The 17303-nt window shown below is 38.0% G+C and overlaps 1 protein-coding gene across 4 annotated transcripts in view; it reads left to right on the top strand.

Moving 5' to 3' along the window:
* itpr1a (inositol 1,4,5-trisphosphate receptor, type 1a) overlaps window positions 1–17303 on the top strand; it is a 31058-nt gene that overhangs the window by 13170 nt on the left and 585 nt on the right. For 2 of the 4 annotated variants that reach the window (XM_079629383.1, XM_079629382.1), the window contains 41 exons: window positions 19–270; window positions 361–502; window positions 1179–1326; window positions 1797–1987; window positions 2125–2251; window positions 2333–2387; window positions 2470–2635; window positions 3126–3293; window positions 3406–3483; window positions 3573–3710; window positions 3809–3934; window positions 4027–4227; window positions 4350–4465; window positions 4745–4880; window positions 5028–5153; window positions 5227–5355; window positions 5446–5566; window positions 6210–6394; window positions 6732–6880; window positions 7055–7166; window positions 7744–7779; window positions 8470–8517; window positions 8751–8877; window positions 8960–9132; window positions 10143–10326; window positions 10533–10786; window positions 11033–11233; window positions 11340–11450; window positions 11704–11799; window positions 12045–12173; window positions 12953–13048; window positions 13154–13346; window positions 13757–13879; window positions 14004–14179; window positions 14331–14495; window positions 14720–14909; window positions 15028–15117; window positions 15361–15473; window positions 15555–15720; window positions 15829–15989; window positions 17077–17238. In XM_079629383.1, coding sequence (XP_079485509.1) covers window positions 19–270; window positions 361–502; window positions 1179–1326; window positions 1797–1987; window positions 2125–2251; window positions 2333–2387; window positions 2470–2635; window positions 3126–3293; window positions 3406–3483; window positions 3573–3710; window positions 3809–3934; window positions 4027–4227; window positions 4350–4465; window positions 4745–4880; window positions 5028–5153; window positions 5227–5355; window positions 5446–5566; window positions 6210–6394; window positions 6732–6880; window positions 7055–7166; window positions 7744–7779; window positions 8470–8517; window positions 8751–8877; window positions 8960–9132; window positions 10143–10326; window positions 10533–10786; window positions 11033–11233; window positions 11340–11450; window positions 11704–11799; window positions 12045–12173; window positions 12953–13048; window positions 13154–13346; window positions 13757–13879; window positions 14004–14179; window positions 14331–14495; window positions 14720–14909; window positions 15028–15117; window positions 15361–15473; window positions 15555–15720; window positions 15829–15989; window positions 17077–17238 — 5860 coding nt within the window. The remainder of the gene's footprint in view (window positions 1–18; window positions 271–360; window positions 503–1178; window positions 1327–1796; window positions 1988–2124; window positions 2252–2332; window positions 2388–2469; window positions 2636–3125; window positions 3294–3405; window positions 3484–3572; window positions 3711–3808; window positions 3935–4026; window positions 4228–4349; window positions 4466–4744; window positions 4881–5027; window positions 5154–5226; window positions 5356–5445; window positions 5567–6209; window positions 6395–6731; window positions 6881–7054; window positions 7167–7743; window positions 7780–8469; window positions 8518–8750; window positions 8878–8959; window positions 9133–10142; window positions 10327–10532; window positions 10787–11032; window positions 11234–11339; window positions 11451–11703; window positions 11800–12044; window positions 12174–12952; window positions 13049–13153; window positions 13347–13756; window positions 13880–14003; window positions 14180–14330; window positions 14496–14719; window positions 14910–15027; window positions 15118–15360; window positions 15474–15554; window positions 15721–15828; window positions 15990–17076; window positions 17239–17303) is intronic. The other 2 variants (XM_079629385.1, XM_079629384.1) reach the window with 1 other exon arrangement.

The raw sequence follows: 17303 nt of genomic DNA, 5'->3' as shown, positions 1-17303 counted from the left end.
ATAACATTTCTCCGTCAGGTATCAGCTGAATTTGTTTGCACGGATGTGTCTGGATCGGCAGTACCTAGCCATTAATAAGATATCAGCACAACTGGACGTGGATCTGATCTTACGCTGCATGTCAGACGAAGACTTGCCCTTTGACCTCAGAGCCTCATTCTGCCGCATGATGCTGCACATGCATGTAGACCGTGACCCTCAGGAGCAGGTCACCCCTGTCAAATATGCTCGGCTGTGGTCTGAAATCCCTTCACAAATTGCCATTGATGAGTAAGTGGTTCACTTTAGAAACAGTAAACGGTGAAGCCCTTTTAGTGAGTGGTTTGTTTATCATCCAGATGTTTGCCTGTTTCTGACCAGTTATGATAATGATGGGACATCTCGTGATGAAGTGAAGGAGCGCTTCTCTCTGACAATGGAGTTTGTGGAGAATTACCTGCGGGATGTTGTTTGCCAGAGTTTCCCATTCTCAGACAAGGAGAAAAACAAGCTCACTTTTGAGGTATTAAAAACAAAAAGGTCTTTTACAAAAAATATATATTAAATTTACCCAATGTATCTTATTCACTATGCACTCACAATCTAGTTTAAACAGACGACAAATAACGCGGTACTGTGAGTATTTAAGTTAAGCCATTGCCATCGTATTAGGCTTCTTATCATTTTAATTAAATTTAATATTCAACAATATTATTGATCTGCCTGCATCGACACCATTATATGAGAACAGAACTGAGCTGGACGATGACATCACGGTTTTCTCCAGAGCGGATATATATATATATATACATACAATTTTTTTTTTTTTACGACAAAAATAAACCATCACTAAACTTACTTAAGCTGGACTGTGATGCTATTTTCATCTAGAAACAAACTTTATTGCATTATTTTCCTGTTATCACTGTAAAGCTGCTTTGAAACAATCTGTATTGTAAAAAGCGCTATATAAATAAAGGTGACTTGACTTACTTGACTTGACTTATAGCTTGCTCCATAAAATGCATAATTTTCCTGGCACAGTTAACATTGCTTCCAGCTGCAGAAATCAGCATTTTATTTAAAAGAGATGCTACAGTATATAATAAAAAAGTATATTATATATAAAATATTAGTTCTTAGTTCCTTAGTTTTTAAAACAGGGACACTTTTCTGACATGCTTTTCCACTTTCTATAGGTGGTGAACCTGGCAAGAAACCTGATCTATTTCGGTTTCTATAACTTCAGTGATCTGCTGAGGTTGACCAAAATCCTGTTGGCAATCCTGGACTGTGTCCATATCAGCAACCCCTTCCCCATCAAACTGGATAGAGAACCCGGCAAAGGTCAGAAACAAACGGAGCCCCTAAAGGGACATAGTGAAGCAAAAAATTAGATGTGAGGAAAAAATTTGCATTCTCACAAATGTTTTGCGTTCCCCCGAGAAACTTCCTCCCATCTCATATTTTTTTCCACCACCATGTCCCCTTAGAGGCTTCAAATATTTTAGTAATTTAATACTATTTAATAGTAATATTAAAATATTATTTAAATATAAATAATATATTATAATAATAATAATGTAATAATTAATATTTATCACTGAATTAATATAAATACATTCAGTCACACCAACAAAACTAAATTAAAGGTTATATCAGATAGAAATAACTTTGAAGTAACAGTTGCAGGTTACTTGTTTTTATTGTGTAGATTATGTCCACTCCAAGCACACAAACTAAAGTCCTACTAAAATGAACTAAAAAATGTCAGCAACAAAAGCTCTAATGTGAAAGTGTCCTGTTTGTGCCTGTAGGAAGTAATGTGATGCGGTCCATCCATGGGGTTGGAGAGCTGATGACACAGGTGGTGTTGAGGGGTGGGGGATTTCTGCCAGCCACCTCCCACAACCCTCCCGATAGAGATGAAGTTAAAGCCCAAAGTGAACCTCAGAAACAGGACATACTTGTGATGGACACCAAACTCAAGATCATTGAGATCCTGCAGGTGTTAAAACACACCCTAGCCAACAATTGGATTGTGATGTTTCATATAATATAATATTTGAGAAGTTAATAGCTTAAATGTCTAGGAAATGCAAAATTAGTACAAATAGCTGTTTTTACTCTCCATCTTCTGTGTAGTTCATTCTGAATGTGCGGTTGGACTACAGGATCTCCTGCCTGCTCTGTATCTTTAAGACAGAGTTTGATGAGAGCAACTCTCAAACAGAGCCGTCCGTAAGCCAGGACTCTTCTGCCAGTGTTCAAGGTGAGATGAGCAAGTGTGTGTTTGTGTTAGTATCAGCTGGTATGGATAAAGTGGTGTGTGAATAACTTCTGTCTTTGTTAGGCGCTCTGGACTTTGAGCACATTGAAGAGCAGGCGGAGGGTATTTTTGGAGGAAGGTGAGAAGGCTGTGCTCATTGATAGTTTGTCTCATGTTTGTGTTATGTATGTGTGTGAATCTGTATGCGTTTGTGTTTGTAGTGAAGAGAACACCCCACTGGATCTTGATGATCATGGGGGCCGGACGTTTCTGAGGGTCCTACTGCACCTGACCATGCATGACTATCCGCCACTGGTGTCACGAGCCCTTCACCTCCTCTTCCGACACTTTAGCCAACGCCAGGAGGTTTTACAGGCCTTTAAGCAGGTATTCATTCATTCATTCATTCATTCTTATATCCTTATAGACATGTGTATGTATGCCTTTTTAATAGTGCTGTCAAATCAATTAATCGCATCTAACATAAACGTTTTTGTTTACATAATGTTTGTGTGAATATATATTATATTTATATATACAGTAAATACACACACATATTATGTAAACAAAAACTTTTAAGTTATAAATGCGATTAATCGCGATTAATCGATTTGACAGCACTCATTTTTAAATAAAGTTGAAAGGCCAACTTATGTTATTCATATCGTATTTTTAGTCTTCTTCCCATTAATAACAATAGACATAAATGTAATAGATAAATATACTATTTTTGTTCAGTTTAAGTTCAGTTATTTCACTCTTTGATGATTCATATTTGTAAAAATAATAACTTTTTATTTTTTATAGAAAAGCACACAGTATTTCGGATGAATAATACCATTGTAATAAATGAACATTTTCTGTTGTACCTGTCCAGGTTCAGCTTCTGGTGACCAGTCAGGATGTGGAAAATTATAAACAGATCAAGTCAGATCTGGACCAGCTGAGGTCTATAGTAGAGAAATCAGAGCTGTGGGTGTATAAGAGACAGGGGTCGGACTCTGGACTGGACCCTGGAGAGGTCAACACTGAAGCTCACCACAAGGTCACGACGTGCTACAATTATTATCTGTCCATAAAAAAACGAACGAAGCAACATAATTGATCTTTTTCAAAGCCTAGTGAATTATATGATGAAAGTTTTTCTCCTCTAATAGGTTGTCATCAACTCAAGTAGATCAGACAAACCCAAAGTGGAGAGTACAAGCAGCTCAAACTACAGAGTCGTGAAAGAGGTGCAGTGTGTTTTTCGTTTATAGAGTTCGTAGGATGTTCTTTTAAGTAAGTTTTATGTTTGAAAGTATTGTTATGTTTGTGTGTGTAGATCCTGCTGAGGCTGAGCAAATTGTGTGTCTTAGAGGGCATCTCTGGCAAGAAGAATAAGAAACAGCAGCAGCGGCTCCTCAGGAACATGGGAGCGCACAGTGTGGTCCTGGAACTGTTGCAGATTCCTTACGAGAAGGTGCGGGTCAGCCTTTGTGCAGCTGAAAGGGTTAGCATTCATCACTGAACACTTGAAGTAGATTTAAATGGTTACATGTGTGTTTGTTGAAATTTTAGGGAGAGGATATTCAGATGCAGGAGATTATGACTTTAGCCCATCAGTTCCTTCAGAACTTCTGTGCTGGAAATCAACAGAACCAGACACTTCTACACAAACACATTAATCTGTTCCTCAACCCTGGGGTGAGAGCAATCACAAATAAACACATTTTCATCTGTGCATCAGCTGTTCTTCACTCTGTTCTCTGTCCCTCTGTTTGTCCTTCTGTTTCCAGATACTGGAGGCAGTGACCATGCAGCATATCTTCATGAATAATTTCCAGTTGTGTAGTGAGATTAATGAGCGGGTGGTGCAGCACTTTGTGCACTGCATCGAAACGCACGGCCGCAGTGTTCACTACCTCAAGTTCCTGCAAACCATCGTCAAGGCTGAGAACAAGTTCATCAAGAAATGCCAAGACATTGTCATGGCTGAGGTCTGTGGGCCAGGCAAACCATTTCTGAGATTAGCGTTTTTAACTACAAGCCCCACGTTGCTACTTTTCAAACTAGTGAAGACTGTTCTTTGTGAAATAAAAATGTGTGTGTATTTGTGTAGTTGGTGACAGCAGGTGAGGATGTGCTGGTGTTTTATAATGACCGGGCATCTTTTCAATCATTGGTCCAAATGATGCGTCTTGAGAGGGAACGACTTGATGAGAGCAGTGCACTCAGGTAAGGAGGCGCCTTTGCTTAATGTCCTTGTCTACACTTTATTCATATTTGTAAACACTACATTAAAAACGAAAATGCTATACAAAAATGCTAATGTTAGTATGATAATATAATATGATATAATAATATAATAATAATTTGCACTTTAGCTAGTATTTTTTTTATAAAATACACTTATCTGTCTTTTATGTTTTACAAACTCATACAAAGTTTGTAAGCTTTTTCCTGCTAAATATTTGCCATCATCGGTATTATATTTGTTTTCTCTGACTCTTGCAGGTATCATATTCACTTAGTGGAGTTGCTGGCTGTGTGCACTGAAGGGAAGAACGTTTACACTGAGATCAAATGCAACTCCCTGCTCCCCCTTGATGATATTGTACGTGTGGTCACACATGAGGACTGCATCCCTGAGGTGTGTGTGGCAGGGGAAAAGGCTAGAAGTGTTTCTCTTTGTTGAACTTAGTTGAAAAGTTTTTTCTTTCTTTTATTGTATTATAACAGAAGTCATTTGTAGATCTATGTGACTTCATAAGATGTGAATCTATTACTTTATATGTAGGTGAAGATGGCCTATGTGAACTTCCTGAATCACTGCTATGTGGATACAGAGGTTGAGATGAAGGAGATCTACACCAGCAATCACATGTGGAAACTTTTTGATGATTTCCTGGTGGACATCTGCAGAGTAAGACTAGGCACTCAAAGATATACTCATAACGTGGTCTTGATACTCACACATTCAACATGACTTCTTGTAGGTGTGCAATAACACGAGTGACCGTAAGCACGCTGACACAGTTCTAGAGCGCTACGTTACAGAGACCATCATGAGTATCGTCACCACCTTTTTCAGCTCACCATTCTCAGACCAGAGCACAAGTTTGCAGGTAACACACAGTGTTTTCCAGCAGCCCAATACAACTCCGCATCATTTAGACCATCTGTAAGAGTGACATTCATCTCTGTTTGTGGCTCAGACCCGGCAGCCAGTGTTTGTGCAGCTGCTGCAGGGAGTTTTCCGAGTGTACCACTGCAACTGGCTGCTCCCAGGTCAGAAGGGGAACGTGGAAGCCTGCATCAAAGTGTTGAGTGACGTGGGTAAGAGCATCAATTCCACCAGCTGTTTGTAACTTTCTTAATATTACCTTGAATTGTATTATTGTGTTGTATCATAAGATTATAATCTTAAAATTAGTGCCAAAATCATTTCTAGAACAGTGGATCGCAACCTTTTTGACTCAAAAGGTCCCCTGTTGTCCAACACAATATTCAAAGGCTCCCCTATATTGGCTGTTTCCTATTTCTATTGTAATTATGACAGAGCTGCTCGGTTTCAGACTTTATATATTAACAAAAACTGGGAGTATTGATATATTAAATGAATTAACCACAATTTGTTTTGGGAGTTCAGAAGTTTCAAGAACTATATGTTTTCAATTAAAATATTTTATATTCATAATATTTTTTTTATATTAGAAATACATTTCAGTTTACGTCCTGATTTTGTTTTTTTAGTATTTTAATTTAGATTATAGTTTGATTATTTTAAAATATTAATTATATTTTATTAATCTGAATACTTTTTTAGTCATCTTGGAAGTTTGCTGAGGCCCCTGGTTAAGAACCACTGTTCTAGAAAGTTGTATGGTGCCGAACTAGTGCCACCAAACAGAATAGCCCAACATTTTGTGTAATGCATGACTCTGAATGTGTGTGTCTTTTACCATTTTGTATTGTGCAGCCAAAGGCAGAGCCATAGCCATTCCTGTGGATCTGGACTGTCAGGTGAATAATCTGTTCATGAAGTCCAACAACATAGTGCAGAAAACAGCCCTCAGCTGGAGATTGTCCGTCCGTAATGCTACACGAAGAGATTCCGTTATGACCACCTCCCGAGACTACCGCAACATCATTGAACGACTCCAGGTGAATGAGTGATATGGCATCTTTTTTATATATATGCTTGCTATGTATTTTATGCTTATTAGAATATTGTGCATTTATCTTAAAAACATGCTTCCTCTCTATTGAAATCAGTAGTGAGATGGGGAATTGCTATTTGTGTGGAGTTACTAGGTAGACACAGACAGTGATGCAGCTCATTAGGTTTCAGAACAGAGCTATGATGTCTGTTTGTCTTGTCAATGATCACCCATGTCTCGTTTAATTCCTATTAAACCTGTTTTCAATTGCTTTGCCTCAGTGCCTTACTTTGTCAGTGTGTGTGGTGAATGTGTGCTTTTGTGTGTATGTGTGTCTTCAGGACATTGTGTCTGCGTTGGAGGAGCGGTTGAGGCCTCTGGTTCAGGCTGAGTTGTCTGTATTGGTGGATGTTCTCCATCGTCCAGAACTGCTGTTCCCAGAGCACACTGAAGCCCACCGCAAGTGTGAGAGTGGAGGCTTCATTTGCAAGTACGATAAGCTCTTGTTGCAATATCTTCAATGTAATACTTTATATAACATAATAAAATACTATATTATTTATTATAGGTTAACATTCTGATTCATTGTAAAATATATTACTATTTTATTATATTTTCATTGACGTTTTAATTACATTGGAACACTTTTATCTGCTCAATACAGATTGATAAAACATACCAAGCAACTTCTAGAGGAAAATGAGGAGAGGCTTTGTATCAAAGTCTTGCAGACACTCAGAGAGATGATGACCAAAGACAGAGGATATGGAGAGAAGGTATTTAACACAGCAAATCGTAATAAAAGGACTAAGAGATGTGTTAAAAAATGTTTTATCTTAAGGTATAATACAGATGTGATAGCAAAACATCTTAAGTGTTGTGAGAGGTTGATGGCATTGTCCTCTACACGTACTGTTTTCATTTGTAGTGTCTGCATGTGTGATCTTAATCACAAATGCAAGTCTTGCTAGAGCATGTTTACTTAAAGCTGCAGTCTGTAACTTTTTTTTGTGTTAAATAAGTGAGTAGATCACGATTCCATTTTTCAAACTGTGTTTATGTCTTATCCTGAATCACTACGGTACACCTATAAGTGTTTATATTCAGACTATTTTAGATTGGTACAGGTTGTACCACTGTGGAGTAGCCGAGTACATCCGCAAGACTCATGTAGTTCTGTTTATTAACCGCTGGAGTGCAAAAAGTTACGGACTGCAGCTTTAAGTTAAGAGTTAATGGTCACATCTCCTCTGTTATGTCTTTCTGTTACCACTCATGCCACTAATAGTTACTGGCTTAATTTGAAGAATGTCCACCCTTTCATTAACCCCGTACTTCACTCCTCTTTTTCAGCTACTGGGATTTGATGATGAGATGGATGTCACTGAGGTTGTCCCCTTTTTGTCATTCATCCCATCTTCCCCTTGTTCATTTATCATCTGTGTATCTTCTTTCTTTTTCCATCCTTGAGAGTATACACATTATTTGTTAGATGTGGCATGGATATGGATCTGTTGTGTCCCCTAAAATAATTTGTTACCAGATAAAAAGTAAGAAAGAAAAGAGTATTTATAAGAAAGGCAAGCCTTTTCATTTTAATCCCAACTTCCTTTTTCAATAAGAAATATGAAGAAAATGTTCTTCAAACCATTTTGTGGTGCTTTAATAGTGCTGCTAATCCAGTATGATGTAGTAAAATTTGTAATTGTTCTAAAAGATGAAAAAAAAAAAAACTCTTTGTGAGCTTACCTTAAAAATGTAACAACTATTTGGGTAATAACTGAATATTTGGAGTTTGGGTATTAAGTGTTATGTAACAGACATTTTATTCTGACCGTAACATTCTCATCTTGTACTTTTCACCTCTACTCCTCTATATTCCGTTCTATATTATCCTAATGTAACTCTTAAACCACTTGCATATCATAACAAACTAGGTTACTATGAGCTGACCATATAATTTTGGTCAGTATTAAAACACACAAGCATGCTGCTAGGATAGATCTGGAGATTGCTGCATGATGATACTCTACTAACTCTGTGTTAGTGTTCTGTTGTCCACTCTGCTCACTCACTCAGGTGGTGGATGTCAGTCTGCCACCCAAACAGCTGGAGGATCGGAGGAGGGTAGGTCACTAACATCACCTAACCCTGCTCTTTAACCACACACCTGTACCTCTCAGCTGCCCTGGTTCAACACAACTATTCCTTTGATATTAATCCTGTTTATTTGTATAGCTCTTATAATACATATTGTTCCAAAAAAAGTGTTTTACAGCCATGCAGTGAGCAAGCTACAATGGCAAAGAAAAAAAAAGAAAAAAATAAGATGCACACTGAAACACACACTCTCATCACAGGGGGAGGCCCTTCGGCAGCTGCTCGTCAATCGTTACTATGGCTTCAGGAGTGGCGGGCGGAGAGAGAGTCTGACCTCCTTCAGTAACTCTGCCCTGACACCAGTAGGACCAATCAAGAGCCAGTCAGGTGAGTTCACTTTTCACTGTACCTTCTGGGAACGTTTGTAATATAATTGAACATATGTTTTTGTGTGTTTGTATGACTTCAGGGGGGTTGAGCAGGGCTGAGATGTCATTGATGGAAGTGCAGTGCCATCTGGACCGTGAAGGGGCATCTGACCTTGTCATTGATCTGATCATGAATGCTACCAGTGACCGTGTCTTCCACGAAAGCATCCTATTGGCCATCGCACTGTTGGAGGGTGGGAACACCATCATACAGGTCAGATAGGCCTGTCAGTGAAACGATAAAGTGATATGATCGAATGTTATGGCATTATGTTATTTATAATGTCTATTACAGTTCAGTAATGTTTTTATTCAGCAAGGATGTGTTAAATTGATAAATGACAGAAGATTTCTTTTTAAAATAAAAGCTGCTTTTTAACTTTCTATTCATCAAAGAACCCTAAAAAAGTATCATGGGTTAAAGGTAGGGTAGGTCAGAATTGTCGAAAAAAAACTTTTATTCAAATTTGTTTAAACTGTCTTTATATACCAATGCATAATTAAAATGTAAGTACTCTGATAAAAAGAGTATAAAAATCGAGTGACTCTAGACCGTTTAATCTTCATTAAACACAGCTCATTAATTCCATTCACTCCCACCTAAAAACGGGTGCGCGACTGCGCGCACGTGGGCAGAGCCAGTAATAACGGCGGTAGTCATGGCGACGTCGAGTGACAGTCGCGCAAGCCAATCCTGTGATTCGTCCCGAATGGAAATAATGAGCTGTGTTTAATGAAGATTAAACGGTCTAGAGTCACTCGATTTTTATACTCTTTTTATCAGAGTACTTACATTTTAATTATGCATTGATATATATAGAAAGTTTAATCAAATTTGGTAAAAAGTTTTTATATAAATCCTACCTACCCTACCTTTAACTGTTTTCAACATTGATAATAATAAGAAATGTTTCTTGATCACCAAATCAGCATATTAGAATGATTTCTAAAGGATCATGTGACAGCTCTGCTATCACCTGAATACAAATACTGTATATAAAATAGAAAACAATTATGTTAAATCTTAATAATATTTCACAATATTACTGTTTTTACTGAATTTCTGATCAAATAAATGCAAGCTTGGTGAGCATAAGAGACTTCTTTCAAAAACATAAAAAAATATTGCAGACCCTAAACTTCTCAATTACATTTGAAGTTTTCCATAGAACATAACATATAAATATAATGATGGATTTATGTTTGTATTTTATCTCGTTGCAGCATTCCTTCTTCAAACGTTTAACAGACGACAAAAATTCCGAAAAGTTTTTCAGGGTGTTCTATGACAGAATGAAAGCAGCTCAGCTTGAGATAAAAGCCACGGTTACAGTCAACACCAGTGACCTGGGCAACAAGCGGCGTGATGACAACACTCCAGACAAAGAAACCCCACAACGCCCGAGAGGTCTGGGCTGTCAATACTTTGTTATCCAAGTTCATATGCTATCTTTCTTTAAAATAATTGCCACTTAGTTTGATATTTTGATAATGACATTCGTTGTTTAGTGTTTAAATACATGTTGAAGTATGTTGCTATTAAATCTGATACAGCACTTTATGAGAAGTTCTGTCATTATGATGAGATTCAAAGCCTCTTTTTTTTCTCTCCAGGAAAAGATTCAGGTGTTGTGGTGACTGATGATGCTCGTGAGCAGTTGTTGGAGGCATCTGCTGTGACTAAGAAGGCCTTCAGTTCGTATCGACGAGATGCTGATCCTGAGGAGGTTTATGGCGCTGCTGATGGAGACAAAGGGAGCGGAGATAAAGGAACGGAGCAGGGCGAGATGAGTCCTGTCATTCTCATCATGCAACCAATCCTACGCTTCCTACAGCTGCTGTGTGAGAATCACAATCGAGACCTGCAGGTGTGTGTTTGTCTCTTTTTATTGTTCTGACCTGATTAGAGGTCCACTACCTACCTGACGTGGGCCTGAAGGAACTCAGCACACTGTTTTTGAGTTCAAACTTTGACAGTATCAGTATTGTCTTTGGTCAGTATCAGTATTGTGTTTGGTCAGAGTCTTGTTTATGGACTGTGCTTCCTCTTGATGTATTGGTTTGGTCCGATCTATACATCATATATATGTTTAGAACTTTTTTTTTTCCTGCAGAATTTCCTGCGCTGTCAGAACAACAAGAACAATTATAACCTGGTGTGTGAGACCCTGCAGTTCCTGGACTGTATCTGTGGCAGCACGACAGGAGGCCTGGGGCTGTTAGGACTCTATATCAACCAGCAAAATGTGGCTCTCATTAATCAGACTGTAGAGAGCCTCACTGAATACTGTCAAGGGCCCTGCCATGATAACCAGGCATGTACACAAACATTAAAACAATCATAAAATATTATCTTTCCATCACTCATAAACATACTTGCTTCCCATATTGAATGTCTTCTGCCATATGTATTTTTTGCAGAATTGCATCGCTACCCATGAGTCTAATGGCATCGACATCATCATTGCATTGATTCTGAATGATATTAATCCACTGGGCAGAAAGAGAATGGATCTGGTTCTAGAATTAAAGGTACGTCACTTTAATCTTAAACGGGGCCGGTTCTAGGCATGCCCACCCAATCAGAATTTAGGAACAGATAGTGTCGATCTGTTTCTACGATTTGTGCATTGATTAAAAGCAATCTGAGGTGGGTTCTGTGTTGAGTGATTATCTATCTATCTATCTATCTATCTATCTATCTATCTATCTATCTATCTATCTATCTATCTATCTATCTATCTATCTATCTATCTATCTATCTATCTATCTATCTATCTATCAGAATAATGCATCTAAGCTACTGTTGGCCATCATGGAGAGCCGTCACGACAGTGAGAACGCAGAAAGAATTCTGTACAACATGAGACCAAAAGAACTAGTAAGTATGTTAGTTATTATGCCAGAATATCCTGCTTCACTCATTGCTTTAACTATATATTGGAGTCATTCTATAAAGGCAGATAGTAAACCATAAACATTAACATTCTTTGGATACAAAATTTGCACAACTCCAGCTGTGTGTGTGTGTGTGTGTGGTGTGTGTGTGTGTGTGGTGTGTGTGTGTGTGTGGTGTGTGTGTGTGTGTGGTGTGTGTGTGTGTGTGTGTGTGTGTTCATGTTCAAGGTGGAGGTGATGAAAATGGCCTACCAGCAGGGGGAGACAGAGTTTGAGGATGAGGAACAGGAGAACGGAGAGGACCATGCGGCTTCACCACGCAATGTTGGACACAACATCTATATCCTTGCACATCAGGTATATACACACACATGCACGCACGCGTACACACACTCCTGTACATATGAACAAAAATAACTGCAAGTGTAGGGTATAAGGAGAACATTTGCAGGCCATAAATATTTCTAGCTGTGAAACTATATTTTTCAATATATGGTACATTTTCAACTGTGGCAAAAGATGCAAGTGAAGACAGATGTCTTACTTTAAAACTTTGAATTACGCATGTCACTTCTATCAGCGAGAGTTAGATTACCATTCCTTTGATTATTTTTATTCCACAATAAAGTTACTAACTGACAAGCATATTTTTATTTGGTACAGTATTTTACTATAGCAAAGCCAGTTGGAAAGTGTCAGTTTTGGGCCTTTCATAAGAACATTTTTATTAGAAAATTTGTGATTTTCCTGATCTACTTGTGTTCATTTGAAGGCCAAAAAAACTGGATAATAATAGGTTTAAAACCATGTCAATGGGCAGAAGCATGAATAATTTGTCAAGCTAACAGATTCTTAAACACGAGAATCAGGTGAATAAGCTGTGTTAGACTGCTGAGGCAGCTCAGACGAGAGGTCGGTAGTCTTGGCATTGTGCATAATCCTTGCAGCACCAGAATTAATATCAGGCAATTATTTCACAACCTTTATAATATACTCTGTATATAAAAATACAGAGATTCGGACCTTGGGACCTCAATGGTGGGTACGGCCTTGACTGTTATTCCAAATGGCATATCTCTTTATCTAAGAGCACTTCATTAGATCAGTAGTGTGATCTGATTAACCTGCCATTTCAGCTGTCACGTCACAATAAGGAGTTGCAAATACTGCTGAAACCAGGTGGGGAGGACCAGGCCCTGGAGTATTACACGAAACACACCTCACAGATAGAGGTAAAACACTCAAATCCTTCTAACATAAAATCTTGATATGTATGTTGTTTATTGTTTTTAAATTCTCATCTTTGCATGTGCTCTTTTATCTGTTTATATACACAGATAGTCCGCCAGGATCGCACTATGGAACAGATTGTGTTTCCCGTGCCGAATATCTGCTCTTTTCTGACAAATGAATCCAAGCTACGTGTGTACTATGGTACAGAGAGAGACGAACAGGGCAGTAAAATAAATGACTTCTTCCTGCACGCAGACGACCTCTTCAATGAAATGAGGTGGCAGAAAAAACTAAGAGGTAAATGTGTGTTAGTTTGTTTGCATGGTCATTCTCTGGTGTTTGAAAATGGTTTAATTCAGCCCTCTTCTATTTTACATAAGTGTTAGATATACATTCACTTTAACCATTCTTATTAGTTGCTAAATTGGTAGCAATTCACAGTAAGGTTTCATTAGTTAACGTGAACTAACATGTTTTATAGTTTTAACATGTCAAGGTTTAATATTAGTGTTTTAATTTATTTTAGTTTTTTGTATTGTCTTTTGCTTTTTCAATGTTTACATTATCTTTTTTTATTGTCATAATTGTGAAAAAAGTTAAAGTTATGCTGTACACTGAGCCATTCTGAGCAAATTGTTGTTTAATTGTACATTAGGAGTTTTCTATATCGTAATTTCTGAATTTCATCGCTTTTATTTTGTTTTTAGCACAGCCAGTTTTGTACTGGTGTAGCCGGAACATGTCTTTCTGGAGTAATGTGTCTTTTAACCTGGCTGTTCTCATTAATCTGTTGGTGGCGTTCTTCTACCCTCTGGACGTGATGAACGAAAGTGAGCTCTCTTTATAGTGTCCTCCTCACGATTCAGCCTTTCTTTCCACAATACCCCTGACCTGTGTTTGAACATTTACACCTTACACGTGGTGTGTGTGTGTGTGTGTGTGTGTGTGTTTCAGGTTCACTGGATCCTTCTCTTTCTCTGTTGCTGTGGGTGTGTTTGTTGGGCTCTTTGAGTTTTGTGTTGATGTCACCGAGGCCGAACGCAGTGCGAGTCCTGGTCATCTCCACTGTTCTGCAGCTGGGGTTCTCAGTGGGCCTGCAGCATATGCTGACACTCCTGGGAGCTTTTAATGTACGATCACAAACACACATGGGAGGGCTTTATTTTGAGTGCATACAATATACATTCATACACTGTACACACAGTTTCTTTAAAAATTCTAATTATGATCTTACGTGGTGTGAGTCTTTATTGACCCTGACCTCATTTGGTGTATGCACAGGTTTGTAATAAGATAGTGTTCATGCTGAGCTTTGTGGGAAACCGTGGGACGTTTACCCGTGGTTACTGGGTGATGGTGATGGATAAAGAGTTCCTGTTTCATCTGTTGTACCTTCTCATCTGCACTCTGGGCCTTTTTGGACACGTCTTCTTTTACAGTCTACTGGTCTGTCTGAAAATCTTAATACATTGTTAAATAAAATAAGGGAACGTAATAATATTGTATTTTTTTAATAATATATATTTTGTGTTATAGGTTTTTTAACAATATAATTATTATATTTAACGAATAGTGACCTATTTTCATGATGTATTTAATCATTAAGTATTCATTGTCAGAGCAAAAATTTACTTCATTAATGTTAATTAATTGTACTTCTGTGTGTGTAGCTGTTTGACCTGGTGAACAGGGAAGAGACTCTTTTGAACGTAATCAAGAGTGTGACACGAAACGGCCGCTCTATTGTCCTGACTGCTGTTCTGGGTCTGATCCTGGTCTACCTCTTCTCTATTGTTGGATATATGTTCTTTAAGGATGACTTCATCCTGGAGGTGAACCGCATCCCCAACAGCACTCTGGGTAACACACACACACACACACACACACACACACACACACACACACACACACACACACTCCTGTTCATACTGGTGGTTTTGTAAATCTTTTCTGTTGTATTTGAATGTGTGTGTGCCAGAGGAGGGAGTAAATTTGGCTGCTGGTTTCGTGTCTGAGGGGGTCTGCAATGTAAAAAATGGGTCTTGTCTGCCTGCGGAAGTGGAGGAGGGTGAGCAGTGAAATTCATCCATACTAGGGCTGTCAATTGGTTAAAATATTTCAATCTTAAAAAATATTATTAATGTATTAAAATTACACTTAAAATTGCCAGCTCTAATCCATTTATTTTAATCATGTCATCCAATCATTTAAATATTAACTTATCCCTTTTAGGCAATATTTTGTGCATCAGTCGTACGCTGGCAGTGAGTGGAAATAGTGCCTTTACATTGTGTGTTTTGTGTGTTTATAGATGATGTAGAGCGAGCATGTGATTCTCTGTGGATGTGTATGATCACTGTACTGAGTCATGGTCTCAGGAGTGGTGGTGGAGTTGGAGATGTTCTGCGCAAGCCATCCAAAGAGGTACGCTCAAAAATATATTTACATTGATAGTTCATTTTTCCTAATAACAACTTCAATCGAAACCTGTGTGTGTGCTTCCAGGAGCATCTGTTCGCTGCACGTGTCGTGTATGATCTTCTGTTCTTCTTCCTGGTGATCATCATTGTCTTGAATCTCATCTTTGGTGTCATCATTGACACGTTTGCTGACCTGAGAAGTGAGAAGCAGAGAAAAGAAGAGATCCTCAAGACCACATGTTTCATCTGCGGTGAGATGAGATGAAAATCCTCTCAACAATCAGTTACACTTAAACATATATGTGCCTTTACATGTGTGTGGGAATTTATTTTTGGGTCCTTTTCTTGTCCACCCACAGGTCTGGAGAGAGATAAGTTTGATAATAAAACGGTGACGTTTGAGGAGCACATAAAGGAAGAGCACAACCTGTGGCATTACCTGTTCTTCATTGTGCTGGTGCGGGTCAAGGACTCCACTGAATACACAGGCCCTGAGAGTTACGTCGCTCAGATGATCAAGGTGAGAGCATCCGTGGTGACGACTGTCTACTTTGAAATTATCATGAGGCTTTTACGAGAAAACATTTAGATATTTTTGTGTGCTATCTGATACTAATCAAGCTGAAGCTCATTGCCCTGAGCAGGTCAGTATTGTTTTTTTCTCCAGTTTGCAGACGGTATTAAAAAAACAAAACAAAAAACAGCATATGAATGTCAAGAACACATACAGGTCATATTTCACCTAAAATATAGAAAATATAGAAACATATTTTATATATTTTAAAAATAATATATATATACATAGTTCAGTCATCAAAGTCTTCAGAGCAGATGATTGGTTCTCTTAAAGCTTACCGCTTTGGCAAATGGATGTGTTTGTTTTGTCTACACAACCTATTTAACCTCTTGATCGGAAGGGGTCACTGGTGATCCTGGATTATTGTTTTGTTAATTTCATTACTAGTTAAAACATCACACTCTTACTTGATCTGGACAGAATTACCTTAAGTAGGAAGGTTTAAAATTCCAGCTTCGATATTTGACCACAGTTTATAATTAAACTGGTTTGCAGTGACATTAATTTCTTAATTTATGCCAGGAGTGCAAAATAATGAATCTGTAACGTTCGTTATTTTGAATAGAATTCATCACTCATACAGCAGCCATTCATCTCATCTCCGGTTTATTTGTGTTCGTATACCGGTACACTGATTAAAATGACAAAATCATTATATCTGGGCAGTTTGATTTTTATTATGCTTTTTACATTGATGAGAATCATCATGAATAATAACTTAAAATTACTGCAAAAATACTGCATTAGTATAATGATGAGGATAATATTTATTTTCACATTACAGGAAGGAAGATGAAGCAAGTGTATAGGACCATCAAAAAAAGTTGTTCTAGAAATGATATTAACTTAAAATCTAATATATAATATATATAATTTTACATTCGAATGTGTGTATAATTGTAGTAATTATGTATAATTATAGTAACTTTTAGAGAGAAAGAGAGAGTTAAATTAAACCACCAAGGCACCTAAATAAAACCATAAATCGTTTAATGTTTATCGGTGCATGACCTCTTTAACCCCCATTCAGGAACACAACTTGGACTGGTTTCCTCGTATGAGGGCCATGTCTCTGGTCAGCAGTGATGGAGAGGGTGAACAGAATGAACTACGCAGTCTGCAGGAGAAACTAGAGTCCACAATGAGGTTGGTCTCCAACCTGACCAATCAGCTCACAGAGCTCAAAGAGCAGGTAAGTGTGTGACTTGTTTAATAAAGGTGTGCGAATACACACTGTAAATTCACCTCAGTGAGGTG

This window comes from Phoxinus phoxinus, assembly GCF_949152265.1.
Source record: "Phoxinus phoxinus genome assembly, chromosome: 11".
NCBI lineage: Eukaryota > Metazoa > Chordata > Actinopteri > Cypriniformes > Leuciscidae > Phoxinus > Phoxinus phoxinus.
This window is presented reverse-complemented; position numbering and strand designations above follow the sequence as displayed.